The sequence below is a fragment of the Melanotaenia boesemani genome, chromosome 16, assembly GCF_017639745.1.
Source record: "Melanotaenia boesemani isolate fMelBoe1 chromosome 16, fMelBoe1.pri, whole genome shotgun sequence".
Taxonomy (NCBI): Eukaryota; Metazoa; Chordata; class Actinopteri; order Atheriniformes; family Melanotaeniidae; genus Melanotaenia; species Melanotaenia boesemani.
In genome coordinates this window covers 10,389,400-10,403,873 of record NC_055697.1, presented here as the reverse complement: position 1 = coordinate 10,403,873, position 14,474 = coordinate 10,389,400, and the positions used below count along the sequence as shown (strand labels likewise).

The window sequence follows — 14,474 nt, the reverse complement described above, 5'->3', positions numbered from 1 at the left end:
TTCTGGAAGAATGTCATGTGGACAGATGAGACCAAAGTAAAGATGTCTGGCCATAATGCACAGCACCATATTTAGAGAAAACTAAAAGCTACATATCAGCATATCAGTGGTGGAAAATGTCTTGCCCCTTCTTAGAAGATCACATTGATGTTGGTGCTTAGGAGAGAAAGAGTTTTTAGGGATAGATGCATCCTTTTGATGAAGAAATAAAGCCTCGTCTGACTGCTTTGAAGAATGTATTTAATATTGCAACACAGAACAGGGTGCTGAGCCTAAAAAAACTAAATGGAAAATATAAAAGAAGGGCACTGAGGAAGCGCTCTGCCCAAAACCTCCGGGCCGCAACAAAGTGAAATGAAGTGATCAGAGTGCTGTCCTTTTACATTGTCCCATGAATCAATATTGTATAATCTCACAAATTTACTAACAGAGCCTGCAAAGTCAACCCAGGCAACAGAGAGATATTCCGGGTATGTTAATCACGCTTGTCCAGACCTCTGGACACCTTACAGTCACTGAGTAGATCATGAACTCCTATGTATACCAAAGTATTTTAGAGTCACATATAACATAATCTGCCAGACATCTAAAACTTAAATGTAAAAATAAAATAACATGCTGCAATAACCCAGTCAAAGTCCAGACCTTCACCTGATCAAAATGATGTGGTGAGATGTGCCTAAAAAACTCCCCCAGACCCAGATGAACTGAAGCACAGTAGGCCAAAATTACTCAACGAAGATGTGAAAAACTGATAACATCAAACAGAAAAGGTTTCATTTGAATTACTGCTTTTTTCCACACACTGCTTTTCCACTCAGTGTTTGCTAAATAAATAATAATAATAAGATAACATGTCACGTTTTTTTGTTCATATTAAGCTGTATTTGACTAATTTTATGAGATGGGTAAGGAGCGGATGATTTTTAAATTTATTATCTGATATATATGTTAGAACTGAAAGAATTTGTGATGTTATTAGTATGTAACTGTTTTTAATAGAGGTGTTTTAATATGCTTGAGAGGCAGTTTTTTGGCCTTATTAACTTTCAGAAAATGTTTAGAAAAATGAGCGATCAGACCAGGTCCAACATGCAGGATAACACAAGGTCCATTTCTATATCATGACATTTTTATGTCAAGCTTAGTCTTTTCTTCTTTGCTGCTTGAATGGACACCCTGAATACTGAGGAAATTTCAAGTTTTATCCTTCAGGTGTACTGTATTCCATTAAAGTTTCCCTCTGAGTGTTTTTCACTTTCTGTCTGTTCATGACTATGTTGAAAAGACTAATTCAAGGCTTGTCACCTGTGCAGGCCCTCTCTATGTAATAGTTGAGTACGCCTCCAAAGGAAACCTAAGGGAGTACCTCAGAGCCCGCCGGCCACCAGGCATGGAATACTCCTACGACATCACCCGTGTTTCCGATGAACAGCTCACTTTCAAAGATCTGGTCTCCTGCACTTATCAGGTGGCGCGAGGCATGGAGTACCTAGCATCACAGAAGGTAAGAAGACACACACAGAAAATCACATTCCAACCTCCCATCTGTTGTCTGCCTATGCAGTTCTCTGTGCCAGTACTCAGAGGGTTTGACTGTTGTTTCCAGAAAGGTTTTATGTTGGAAGCTTGTTTGTGCATCACTGTGGGAATATTGTCTCCTGAAAACACTACTCTGAACCCCCACCCACATCTACCCAATCCCTGCATTGTCTCTGATTCCATGACAAAAGCCCCTCTGTGTGGAGGAATTGTGAAGTTTTCACAATGGGGGGTACTGCCATGTTGGCTAAATGCAGCCTCACGCTCCCTCTCACTGTTGGAATGCGACAAAGCTCACTGTCTCACACGCACACACATGCTGGAGTGCATACATATGTTTTTGCTTGCACATGTGCACTGATGCACAACCAACCAACCATATATGTGGCAAGCTATGTACGGAATCCTCACTTATACAGGCATGTTCATGCTGGTGTAGTCAGTGTGGAGTCACATTATCCAGTCAAGTGCTACCTCGATGCAGGAGATTACTGGATGATTACATGCACCACAAATATTTAAACACCTTTCTAAATTAGATGTACACCTGTTTTGGAGTAAATGTAAGGAGCTGCGTTAATACTTTCCTCCCTTTACTTTTTCCACTCTATGATTCCCAATTTTTACCCCTAACCCTGTTGGTTTCCTCCCTCTGCATCCCAGTGTATACACAGAGACCTGGCAGCCAGGAATGTTTTGGTCACAGAGAGCAACTTCATGAAGATTGCTGACTTTGGGCTGGCCAGGGACGTCCACAACATCGACTACTATAAAAAGACGACCAATGTAAGTCCTCCACATGAATACCACATGTCGAGGGATAAGCTATATTAAGGAGTGGAGTATGTTAGCAAGCATCAGTGTGAGATTAGCCCACATTTCTTGTTTTTTTTCTCTTAATTTGCTCTTTTTCCTCTTCTTTTGGCCCCACTCTTTTTTTCTGTGCTGGTGTCTTGGCAGAAGCTGTAGGTTCCCAGGCAGGCTCTGAATGTAGTGCTTCTGGAGCCTCTGTCTGGTTTACCCCCTCAGCCTCTTGTTCTTTTGGTTTCATCGACACTCATACAATTAGCCCCAAAGAGAGGCAGAGAGTGAGGGGAGAGGAGAGCGGTCTAAACATAATTGACATCTCTAAAGTAGCCCAGTGGTGTCCTTCTTTCCCACCGCAGAGCAGCACTGCCTGCGCATCCTCATTTGATATGCATGATTGCCTCTCCATCGCATGCAGAATCATGCTGAGAACTAGCTGACAACAACAGCAACAATATTCGGTTCAGAGATGATGATGGTGCTGATGATTAGGACAGCAACAGAAGCTACAGTGATGATCTCTTACATCACATTAAACCATTACAGACAGAACCGTCACTTCTTCTTTTTTTTTGTTTAGGATAATTTTTCTTTTCTTTTGCAAATTAGTCTTTATTTAATAACTAAAAACTTATCAAAACTGTATTTTAATGTACAACAAGTTTGTATGGCAGTCTATTAATATTTGCTTCATCTAAATATTTTAGTGAATCATAAGATTATTTTTGTCATTAAGCTTCTACACACAGAAATTAACCTTGTTTTGTCTCTTTAGCCTCTTAGCCTGCCTTTTGATGGCTTGTTGAGATAAACTCTCTCCTCTATATTTGAGCCTGTTTATCAGCTCTGTTGTTTTAACAATGTAAATGCTCATTTGGGAGTTCCCCCTCCCAGAGAAACACTCTAGTACTGAGATGATCCAGGAAGTCAATGATTTTAAACGTGCAGATGAGAGTAGAAATGAAAAGTTCAGTTCTGATTTTTGCATAGTGTTGCAACGTTAACCTGTGTGTGTCCCCAGGGTCGTCTCCCGGTAAAATGGATGGCTCCAGAGGCACTATTTGACCGGGTCTACACACACCAGAGTGATGTGTAAGTATCAGTTTACACACAGCTTTTCATGCAGTCAGATTCAAAGGGTTGCTTTTTTAGTAAGGTGAAATTTTTTGGTGCTCTGTTGTTGGGCGGGGGGCTATAGAACGCCAGTGCTGGCCAGTCTGTGGCAAAAGTGAGGATTTCACGCTAGACTTGCAGCCAATGCCGTGTTACTAATCTGACTGGCTTCAAAGGGCCTGGAAGGAGCCTGGAGACCACCAGCACCTCCTCCCCCCCTCTGATTTACCACCCCTTGCTCCTCTGGCTCAGCTCGGAAGTCTCCCCACCTTTTTGGGCCTCCACACTTCTCTGAATGCAACAATGCTGTGGCCCTCCAGTGCAGGCCTTAACACACCCTCTCTTTAACCCCTCTCCACTCTCCTCTGCTCTTTAGCAACACTTTGAACATGCTGCTCATCGTTTTGGAGCAGCGCCATGATCAAAATAACCCCCTTTCATCCTTGCATTCTTATTTTCATTCATCTGGAATGTGAATTGTTGATCCGTCTGTCTCTCCCCCTCCTTTTTTTTAAGATCAAGAGTACTCATTCTAAAAACAGAACAAAGGCAGGGCGTCCCTCTCTTTTTGGTGTTTGAGTCTTATGCGTTCTGACAACGTTGTTTGAAGTTTCTGCTACAAACACTGCCGGCAGAAAATGTGTGTGGCAATTAGATAAATGCCTTGCATGCTGACCCTCGGGAAAGGAGGTTTTGTATGTCTGTGTGTGTGTTTAAGTCCTACACCAGTAGCACACTAAACATCTTGCTAAACCCAGTGAGTCACTCTTCTCTCCCCATGGCTCTGCACACTTGTTTGTCTATATAAATAATATGTTTACCGCATACACGCGATGCCCTTCAGGTTCTGCAGCACCAATCAATAATGTGGGAGAACACAGGGAGTGGGAGGGGTGGGGGTGGGGTGGGGGGTGGGGTGGGGGTTGAACTGGAGAGTGCAGGCATGAAGTGACTGCTTTAGTCCTCTGTATCAGTTCACCACTAATTACAATTCATCACTCGCTTGTAGAAATTGGCTTTTTTGTGTTGTGTATGAGTGTGGGGTGGAGTTGCTCTCAAACATCACCAGGCGAAGGCGATCTATACATGACATCAGATTAAATGAATACATGAATTCAAATGAATCTCGCTCTTTGCTGTTTTGACAAATGGGCCGAAAGGGCTCAGCTCTCAGAGTGGTGTAGGTATGAGCGAAGAGTTGTTTCTCTACTTACGAGAGGTAGCATCATGGCCAGGTTTTGGTTTTACATCTTATACCATGTTACAAAGCCTTCTTTTATTTATTTATTTTTTTAGGATGCATGTATAGACCTTATTTCTAGACATATTGAATAATTTTCTGAAATGCAATGAATCTTCTTGTTCTAACAGACACGAGTCCAAAGACATGATTTTCAGTGCGTGCACTGACTAACTTAATTGGATTAAAAGAAACATGAACAAATTAAAAATTTGCTGCAACCAGCACACTTTCTTTCTTTGACTGGGAGAGTCAAAGAAAGAGAGAAGTTTTAAAAGTAACAGCGTTCTGGAAGATTCCAGAGTAGACCGATTGGTGTCAGGTAAGGGTGCCAGGATTGGGTATACAAGGAGCTTCCTCTAAGGGCCGAGTCTTATAAAGCAGGGGAGGGTTGTGACTCAATATTTTGTACCAAGTCATTTAAATAAAAATCAGTCATTACTAAGTCATTGCAAGATTTAAAAAAAAAAATTTGGTCTTTAGTCATATGCAGAGCATACTAAATGTGAAAATGAGTGTAGGAAAATCTCAGTTAGCAAATACAAAGCACAGAAACTTCTGTTGTTTGTATATGAGCTTTGAGCCCTTAAGCAGTCTGCATGAAAATCTGTCATGTCAATTTTCCCTATAGCTGAACAGGCTGGTTGTACATGCCAAAAAATAATTAAGACCATGCAGGCTGGTACATGTTAAAGCCAGAAAGGTTAGTGTCTGGGACATGATGTGGTTAATTAGAGTCAAGGTATGGGTGGCATACATATATATATATATTTATGAGGGTACCATTGAAGCAGAGCTGTATATTGTAATTCTGAGCTATATTGAGAGCTATATACCACATTCATTTACAGGTAAGAAGTTATTTCATTACATCTGTAATGAATCATGTTCTGCACAGAGAAATTGAAAATAATGTCTTTGAACTTGTGTCTATAAAATAATAACTAAAATGAACTAACTAATCGCAAATTTGTTTTTACTGCATTTAAGAAAATATCCATTTATTTTTCTGGGAATGGGCCCTTTACACATATGGTCAGTTTTTCATTCAAACAAGAAACAGGTAAGTTGATTGTCACCAGTAAAAGAACATGTTTTAACAGCAGGAGTTAAACGTGATGGGATATGAACTACACCAGATGCTGAACCACTGAGGTATTCACTGATCTGTTAATTTGTTTAAATATTGTCCCTGTAAGTAAGAAGTGGGCTGATATACAGAAGTACTTTCCAGGAACGCAAAATGCCAAGTCAGTTAAGGAGCCCCCTGACATGCACGTTTCATATGTTTATTTTGTACGTCATGGCTGGTTGCAGGTGGACACGAACATGAACAGCACAACAGAATGACAAGCGTTGAGAGATGGTTACAAAGTGACACTGAAAGGAGAGATGAGTGTGTCAACAAGTGCAGAGATACAACAGACGATAGTGGAGAGAACAAACCTGGCTGGCTGGTTGTGTAAACAGATGGAAGAACTGATATATGCCCAGCCTTCACGTCCCTGCATACTTGTCTAGCTGGACCACAAATGTGGTCTGTGGCTGCCTGAAGGCGTGTGCGTGCATTATGGTTGTAAATGTGAAATAATAGCACTTTTGTATAGGTGTGAATCAAGAATGACCGTTTGAGGCACTCTTTATTGCTAAAATAAACATGCAGCTTTACAGCGATGACATGGAGTCACTGATTTTTAACAACCGGACACTGAGATGAGGAAGCAGTTAAGGATTAATTGTGACTATCTCCATCTCTGGGCATCTTCTGTTGTGTGCTTCTCTGTAGTCTGCTGTGGGTGGTCCAGTGTTTGCTTTGGTGTGGTGTGATCGGACAATGCCAGTCTGTGTTGCCAGCCAGCAGGGCACAAAAGCCATCATTGAGAGCTGGGCCAGAGTAGCACTGGCAGCGGGTTTGCACCACAAGTCACTGAATTGCAGAAAGTGGGCATTGACACCACTGATGTTATACTGCTGGCATTTTTCTGACTCTTAGTCAGGTGACAAAATAGAAATTTTCTGCTAATTTGATAGCTAAATCTTTTATCATTACTAATCTATATCTGTCTTTTGTTTTTTTTAACTAGCTGGTCATTTGGGGTGCTGATGTGGGAGATCTTCACTCTAGGGGGCTCGCCCTACCCTGGCATTCCAGTTGAAGAGCTCTTCAAGTTGCTAAAAGAGGGCCACCGCATGGATAAGCCTGGCAACTGCACCAACGAGCTGTAAGTTCAGCAGTTTTCCCTAAAATCGACATCTTCTCCAACCGATTTGACGCTCAAATGCATGGTAGCTCTCACACAAGTATTCCACAGCAGCCCAGTCTCTATCAGATCCATGACTCTGGGACTCTGTGTCCACTCTGTTGGGCCTCTGCACAGCTGTGGCTCTCTGCTATCAGTGTCCTCATTCACAATAAGACCTATGCACTCAGTGGACAATGGTGCAGCTCTGCCACACTGCCAAGAAAAACTACAGAATGCAGTGCATGACACCATTTTAAGTATTTACTGGAGAAATCATAAAAAAAAAGACTTTATCGGAGACATTCTTTATTTTGATTTATTTTTCAATTCCCCTGTACATCATCAGTCTTATATTTTTATATTCCTTTCTCACCCAGATACATGATGATGAAAGACTGCTGGCATGCCATTTCATCTCAGAGACCCACCTTTAAGCAGCTAGTAGAGGATCTGGATCGAATCCTCACCCTGAGCACCAACGAGGTGAGTGCTGCTCTGTTATTCTTCTTCATACCTCTCCACACCTTTCCTCACATGAGTTCTTTCCTTTTGGGTGGTCAGAATTCAAACTTCACACACCATCCTGGCAAAGAGAAGTGGATGGCATTTCATTGCTGTAAAACAGTAAAATATGATACATACATGTTTCTCTATGGAAACTAAATAGCACTTTTGCAGAGTATCAGGGTTCAGATGAATATATTACTAAAAGTTTATAGAGTGTTGTTGACAGAAGGCTGGAAACGGCTGGATGGTCTGATCCAGACTCAGCACAGGCGCTGTGCCCCAGTGAAGTTGCCCAATCAGCACATCCAAGCCTCACTCCCTGTAATGGCTTGGATTTTTTTTCCATTCCTTTCCCTGTCTTGCGTGATATCCGTACGCTGACCTGAAAAGAGGCCGTCAATGGAAAGCTGTCAAGACTCATCTGCTCTGGAGCTGGAACTTCATGAATTTATGCCAAAAAGGCCCAACTTTGAGTTTGAACTTTTAAATTGTAATAAAGGTCCTTCTTCTTGCCTTTCTCTCACCCCCTTCCTTTCCCTTTTTCTACCCCAAACCGCTGGCAGATGTGGAGATCTTTAGTAATATGAGCCTTTTCGTGTTGAGCTTGGAAAATGGAAGCCAGTGCTCATTTTCTAGAAAACCCCAAGAACTCTTCCTTCTTACAGCTAGTCACAGTAACAGCCATGGAAGTTGAGGGAAAGGGGGGGTGCGGACACAAACAACTTCACAAAATGGGACTGAGTCAAAAATTAATAACAGGATTTCTTGTGGTTTTCATCTTCCTTCTTATGGTGGTTTCTTGTGTTCTGCCAGCTCCTTGATTTTTTTTCCCCCAAACCATCTCTCAGTGTTTATGTCAGAAATTGAGGTGTCAGATATGAGATCTGTTTAGAATAAACTGATGTGAAAGGAAAGGCAAAAATGTGTCCTCTTTCCCTTAAAATCTCAACTTCTTTCCTCAAACTGCTGGACCAGCTGGCTCTCCAACATTTAATTTATTACCTATTATTCCTGCAAATATTTTTATACAGTATCTAGTTTAAGATTATTTTTTCTGTTCCATTCTATAATTCCTCCCAGGGTGATTTGGTATGGTTTAGATAAATATCATAATAAAGGTAATACTCTCCCCTTCTAACCCTCCTCTGGAAAATCCCTGTTCTTGTGGACTGGGTTTCAGCTCTCAATTTTTCTTCCTTCCCTTGCTTTTTTTTTTTTACCTCTCACTTGTTTGGAAACGTCCCTCTATTTTATCCTAGCATAAATCCTCTAACCCAGCCCCCTCTGTCCTCTGTTTGCAGGAGTATCTGGACCTGTGTGCCCCCACAGAGCAGTATTCCCCCAGCTTCCCCGACACTCGCAGCTCCTGCTCCTCCGGTGACGACTCTGTGTTTTCCCATGACCCCTTACCAGATGAGCCCTGCCTCCCCAAGTACCAGCCCATCAACGGGAATGCCAAAAGATGAGCTGTCAGCCACCTTCTTTTCTCAACCTCAGCATCCCCAAACACCTTCTCTGGAATCCTCCCTGCCCCCACTCCTCTCTATGGGTCCCAGTGGACTAACGGGCCCAGATGGGACTGGACCGGTGGCAGTGCTGCTGTTACACACTCACACTGCCATGCACTCACATAACACACACACGCAACATGCTCATGTGTGGTCTTAAAGGAGAGGACAGGGACCTTACAGAAGCTATTTTGTACTGACTGAATGAGAAGACATTCCCAGGGCATGCTCCTCCTCCTCCTCTTCTTCCTTTCTCATATAAACACACAACTTTCTCATTTTGGTTCTCATCTTTGTGCCCAGAGGCTCAACGACGTTGCTTGCTTGATGATCCAGTTGCAGTGGCTGGGATTCCAAGACTGTTGTTTGCTTCTAGAAGAATGTATGGACTGATGTGAACTTAAATAAGGAAAAAGAAAAAAAAGAAACAAGGGACTAGAAAAGGAAAACAAATAGGAAATGGACTGACAGAGCTTTGACTAACATAACAGAAATAGGAGGAGAGTGAATATAAAAATGTCTCTTCTGTTTATTCTGTAATATTGATGCATTTCTTTTTCAGTTCTCTAGATAAACCTCCCTGATTATTCTGGAGAAAGAATCCACAGTATAATGTATAGTGCTGGGTATATTTGTAAATATATTCAAATATGTATAAAAATATATTATATATTTACAGTGAACTATTTTTTGTATGGACTTGGAAATAACTTCCCTCCCCGTTGTCCCACCCTGCTCTCAGTTTGAAGCAGGTTTGCTAACAGATTATGTGTCCTATATTTCTCCTCACACATGCACACACAAACACTCTTCTTTCTCTCTTTCAGTAACAAAGATGAGTATTGGCTTTCAGGGACTGAGGTAGCATGTTAATTTATTGACTCATGTATTTTGAAATGAGTCCAAAAGGATTAAAAACAACATGGCGGAAACAATGACATTAATGATGCTCATAATATGGAAATAATCCATTAAATGTACGGTAATTTAAAATGATCTTTCAGCAGTAACAAAAACAAATATTTTTAGAGGGTTTTTACAGATTCAGGTTTTGTAAGTTTTATATATGAATGTGAATATTAAGTTAAATTGAAAAAGAAATGTACATTTTATAGTCATCTAATCCCTTTCTTATGTAGATGTTGATGCCATTTCTATCCAGTCTTTCTTAGCTACACTTTATAAAATGAGATCATTTCTTGATATTTATATATAACTGAAAGTCATAAGAATTTGGAAATACCTACTAGCAGTCCGCGTCCTCATTTAGACTAAATATAGACTCAAAATTCACATGACAGAGTTGAAATCCGAGAAACAAATTATTAAATCATTCAAGTGTTTTTTCTTTCCTTTTCTACAGGACCAACATTAAGATGTTGTCTTGCAGGTGTTCATGTCACATGTGCAAAAATAAAAACTGAAAAAAAAAACATCCTTGCAGAAATCTGACTTTATTGGTTGTTTAAGCTGCAAAAAGTAAATTAATTTGTGTGTGACATAAAGATGTTTAATCATCAAACTGTATATTTCTCTTTTGCTTTGTTTCTGATGTGCTTGTAGTTTCAGTTTTAACGAGTGGTCTGCCATTATTTGAGAAAAGACATTTTCCACCACATCTGCAGTCAGTTTAAAAAAAACTGGACAATAATCAGCGGGATCTCTGGGAGTGAACAGATGAGGATTTTCTGTATTTCAGATAGATCTGGTGTCATTATATAAAAACTCACCTTCAGATGTCCAGATGCAAAACAGCAAAGCTCAGCACAAAGTGAGAAAACCTGATCAAATTAGGATTTATATCAGAAGTCAAAGCAATTTTGTTAATGAGAAGGGAACTCGTTATTGTCATGATAGCGAAGCTTCATGCCTCAAACTGTCTGGCTTTGATCAGGCTCTGATTAGCTGATTGATTTTCCCTTTTTTTTTTTCTTATCAGAACAGATTTAATTGAACAGAGTGAGTAGCTGATTTACCTGATTTGATTTAAGTTAATCATAGCAGATCTATTAGCGCCAGTAATCGACTGAGGCAGCCATGAATGTTGACTTACTTCTGTAGTAGTGATTGCTTATTAACCTCAGACAGCATTACACAGTGACAGACCCACACAACAGGCCATGACATAAGGCAGAGTTGCTGCTCTGACATAGTAGTACACAAATATATTTAATATACTGTAAAAGAAAATCACTGATGACAGTTTTGTGTAAACCAATGAAAGCTTCAAGACTCCATAAACACAACCCTGAATAGGATAAGATGGGTATGTGGAAGGTGCAGTTTGACTCAGTAGCTGTAGCAGGTCTAGGATTTTTACAGGTCAGGAGTAATTTAGAAGTCATATTTAAAAAGACAATATATGTCCAATATGTATGCACAATTTCATTTTAGTAATGTGTATGCATGTTTCATTGGCCATTTCATGTTAGTATTGCAGGTGGCTACAGTTTGTAGTTTCAGGGGGAAAAAAAAGAATAAACTTCATTGTTCCAGCAGTTTGTTTACTTAGTAAAGAACTTAGTTGACTTGGAATCTGGAAATTCTGGCTCCCTAGTTCAGATGTAACACACTATCAGCCTGCATTCTAGTTCAGTCAGAATTGCTGCATTTATGTGTCATCAGAAATTCCGGTTTCTTTTTTCTAAATTTTAGTTTTCTATTTTTTTTTTTTTTTTCTTTTACCGCTTAGTCCAATTCAGGGGTGCAGGGGGCTGGGGCCTATCCGCACAATTAGCAGGCGAGAGGCAGGGCACACCCTGGACAGGTTGCCGGTCCATCACAGTGCCAACACAGACAGAGAGACAAGCACTCATGCTCACACTTGGGGAGAAATTAGAATAACCAGTTAACTTAACATGCATGTCTTTGGACTGTGGGAGGAAGATGGAGTACCTGGAAAGAACCCAATATCGTTTTATTAATATAACCGTTTTCCCCTTATTCTTTTATTTCCTATAAAATAAAGTTGGTAACTTTTACTCATTTATCAAGCTACCAATAATTAGACAGGGTCTCTTCTGGAGCTAATCAAATTTCAGCAGGGGCCAGTGCCCCTCTAGCCTCACCCCTGAATCTGCCCATGGCCAGCAGTCTTGTGAGTTCCTATCAAAGGCAGCAATGCTTTAAGCTTAATGCTAAGCATGTTAATAATTTCTCAATAGCACTTACAACAAAGCCCATGAAATCTGAAGAGAATATTTTAGTGAAAACTATATTCAAATTAGTCAAAAAAAGAGATCAAAAACAGAGTTTTATAGCTACAGGAATAATTAAGACATTAGGGAAGTTAGAGAAATTAATTTTGTGGGGAAAATTAATGCATCTTCAATTTCACAGCAATCTGTCAAGTATTTCCCAAATCTTTACAGTCCTGATCCCAAATATCGAGACTAAAAACTAAATGTTCTATTTAGGATTGTTTGAAAATCTACTTTGATCTTCAGGTGTTTTTTTTTTTCATATTAAAAGTTCATCAAAGAATAGGCAGGGATCATGCTTTGGGCAGAAAAGAGTTGCGAATTGAACCAAATACTAATTTAAAAGGTCTATTATGTACTAAAGATGTTCTTAAACACTAAACCTGGACACCCCTCTATTACCAAGCTTCAACTTGTTTTGAATAAACAATTGCTCACAGCAGTTTTAAGTCCTCCTCGAATAGACCTGTCTCCTCATGTCCCCGGAAACCTGTAAAAGGCTCAGAGGGAAAAGTCAGTCAGGCACATTCCTGTGTTTCCTTAGAATAAGGGGGAAGAAAGCAGCTATGGAGGACTGGAGGGGAATTGGAAAGAAAGAGTAGCAGGATAAACCACAGCAATACACCCTTATTAAAGAGGTAGATTGGAGAGAAAGGGAGCCGGATATCCACACTGGCTTTTGCAGACTTTTATCAGAATGACTGTCTATTGTGCTGCAGGCTGATGGCACACATAGGGAGGGGTGAACTCCATGGAGACCAAATAGAGGATTAGATTGTTCCTTCTTGACAAAATGCCTTCTGAGATGTATCTCAGACATGACACTACTCTAATTACACTCTAACACATATCAGATATTCTGTTTTTAATGATGTCCTTATAATCACTCAGCAATACATTTTAAAGAGAAAGCTATAAGTTAAAGTTTAATATAATTTATAAATGCTGCTTGCTGAGGAGGGATACTTTCCTGCTATCCGCTGATAAACACGGCCCACCACACTCAGTCGGAGCCTTAAATGAGTTTTTCATTTGGAGGGCTTTGGGTTGCCTAATGCCCTGAAGATTAACCCACTGACCCTCAAATATTAGCTTTGAATGACTTTAGGGAGACTGAAAAGAAGCTGGAGGCCAAAAGGAGATGATTTTACAGTGGTGCCTAAAGCTTTTTCCAAACCTCGTGGAATTCTGCCAGAAAAAAAAATTAAATACTCTTAAATCTTTGTGCTGATGAAGACAAACTAGTTATTAAAACAAGACTAAAATGCCTGACCTTGAATTTTTTGGCAAAACTGATCCATTATTACTTATCTGCATAAAACATAAAATCAAAAGAGCTGACAAATTTTCAAGAATTATTATCTGTTCAGTAGTGGAAGTGCTGGATTTAAAGTACATAAGAAATAGTGACATTTCCTTCCACAGAAGTTGGACAGCACAGTTAATTTGTAGAAGGACCAAATATGAAACAAAAGGCTGATAAATCGAGCTGCCTGACATTTTGCTGTCAGTGTTCTTTAATCCTGATTTCTCTTTCCGTACTTCCTGGTCTTCCTCTGCCTCCTTCATCCTACCCCTGCTCACCCTTGCCCAGCCATCTGGTGGGGCTTGGTGTGTTTGCACAAGGCTCGGTCCTCTGGAATGTCAACATGAGGCTTTGTGTGAAGCCAGAGGAGCCCACATCCAGAAGAGATAAGACCCCAGCAGCTCTAAAAGAGGAGGAAGGGTCGGAGACTGGAAAGTTGTGAAGCAAGAGGGTGACTTAAAGTTTAACAAAGCTGCCGTGTGACTGCCATATCCATGGCTTAATCCCAAGCTAAACACTTTCACCCCTAACCAAAGTCTAGCTTTGCTTGATAAGGGGGACCATTACAATGAGACCAAAATCCTGTAGGACATTTGTGCTCCACTCACACCTTTATTTTATTATTTCACTTCATACATTTAAAGCATTTAATATTTTAATAAAAGCTTTCCTATTGATCAACAGTGTCTGAGTATGTTTCTTTCAAGGCTCAACTCCTCAACCTACCATTTGCTCTGAGCTGCAGATAATGAATGGTTCATCGCTAGGTCAGTGCTCATGAGCGGGAGGGGTCTACTTGTGTTTGATTAAGGACTTGCAAGGCACCGTGTCTTGTTCTGCATGGAAGGATAAACAAGTCGAGTGTGTGCTTGTGTGTGTGCTGGATGGTTGTGTGTAGTTTGTTTCCCCGTGGGATCTTTTAAACATTCGCTAATTGTGTCTAAGCAATTGTAAATCACATATTCCAATTCCAGTTAGTTTAAATGCTGACTTTGCTGTGTCTAAAGG

At 40.4% G+C, this 14,474-nt stretch overlaps 1 protein-coding gene across 7 annotated transcripts in view; it reads left to right on the top strand.

The window, feature by feature from the left end:
* Positions 1–10,274, top strand: part of fgfr2 (fibroblast growth factor receptor 2) — a 39,672-nt gene extending 29,398 nt beyond the window's left edge. For all 7 annotated transcript variants that reach the window (XM_042009497.1, XM_042009496.1, XM_042009495.1 and 4 more), the window contains 6 exons: positions 1,317–1,507; positions 2,206–2,328; positions 3,371–3,441; positions 6,787–6,924; positions 7,323–7,428; positions 8,754–10,274. In XM_042009497.1, the coding sequence (XP_041865431.1) occupies positions 1,317–1,507; positions 2,206–2,328; positions 3,371–3,441; positions 6,787–6,924; positions 7,323–7,428; positions 8,754–8,918 (794 nt within the window). In that variant the 3' untranslated portion in view covers positions 8,919–10,274. The remainder of the gene's footprint in view (positions 1–1,316; positions 1,508–2,205; positions 2,329–3,370; positions 3,442–6,786; positions 6,925–7,322; positions 7,429–8,753) is intronic.
* Positions 10,275–14,474: the final 4,200 nt, after the last annotated feature.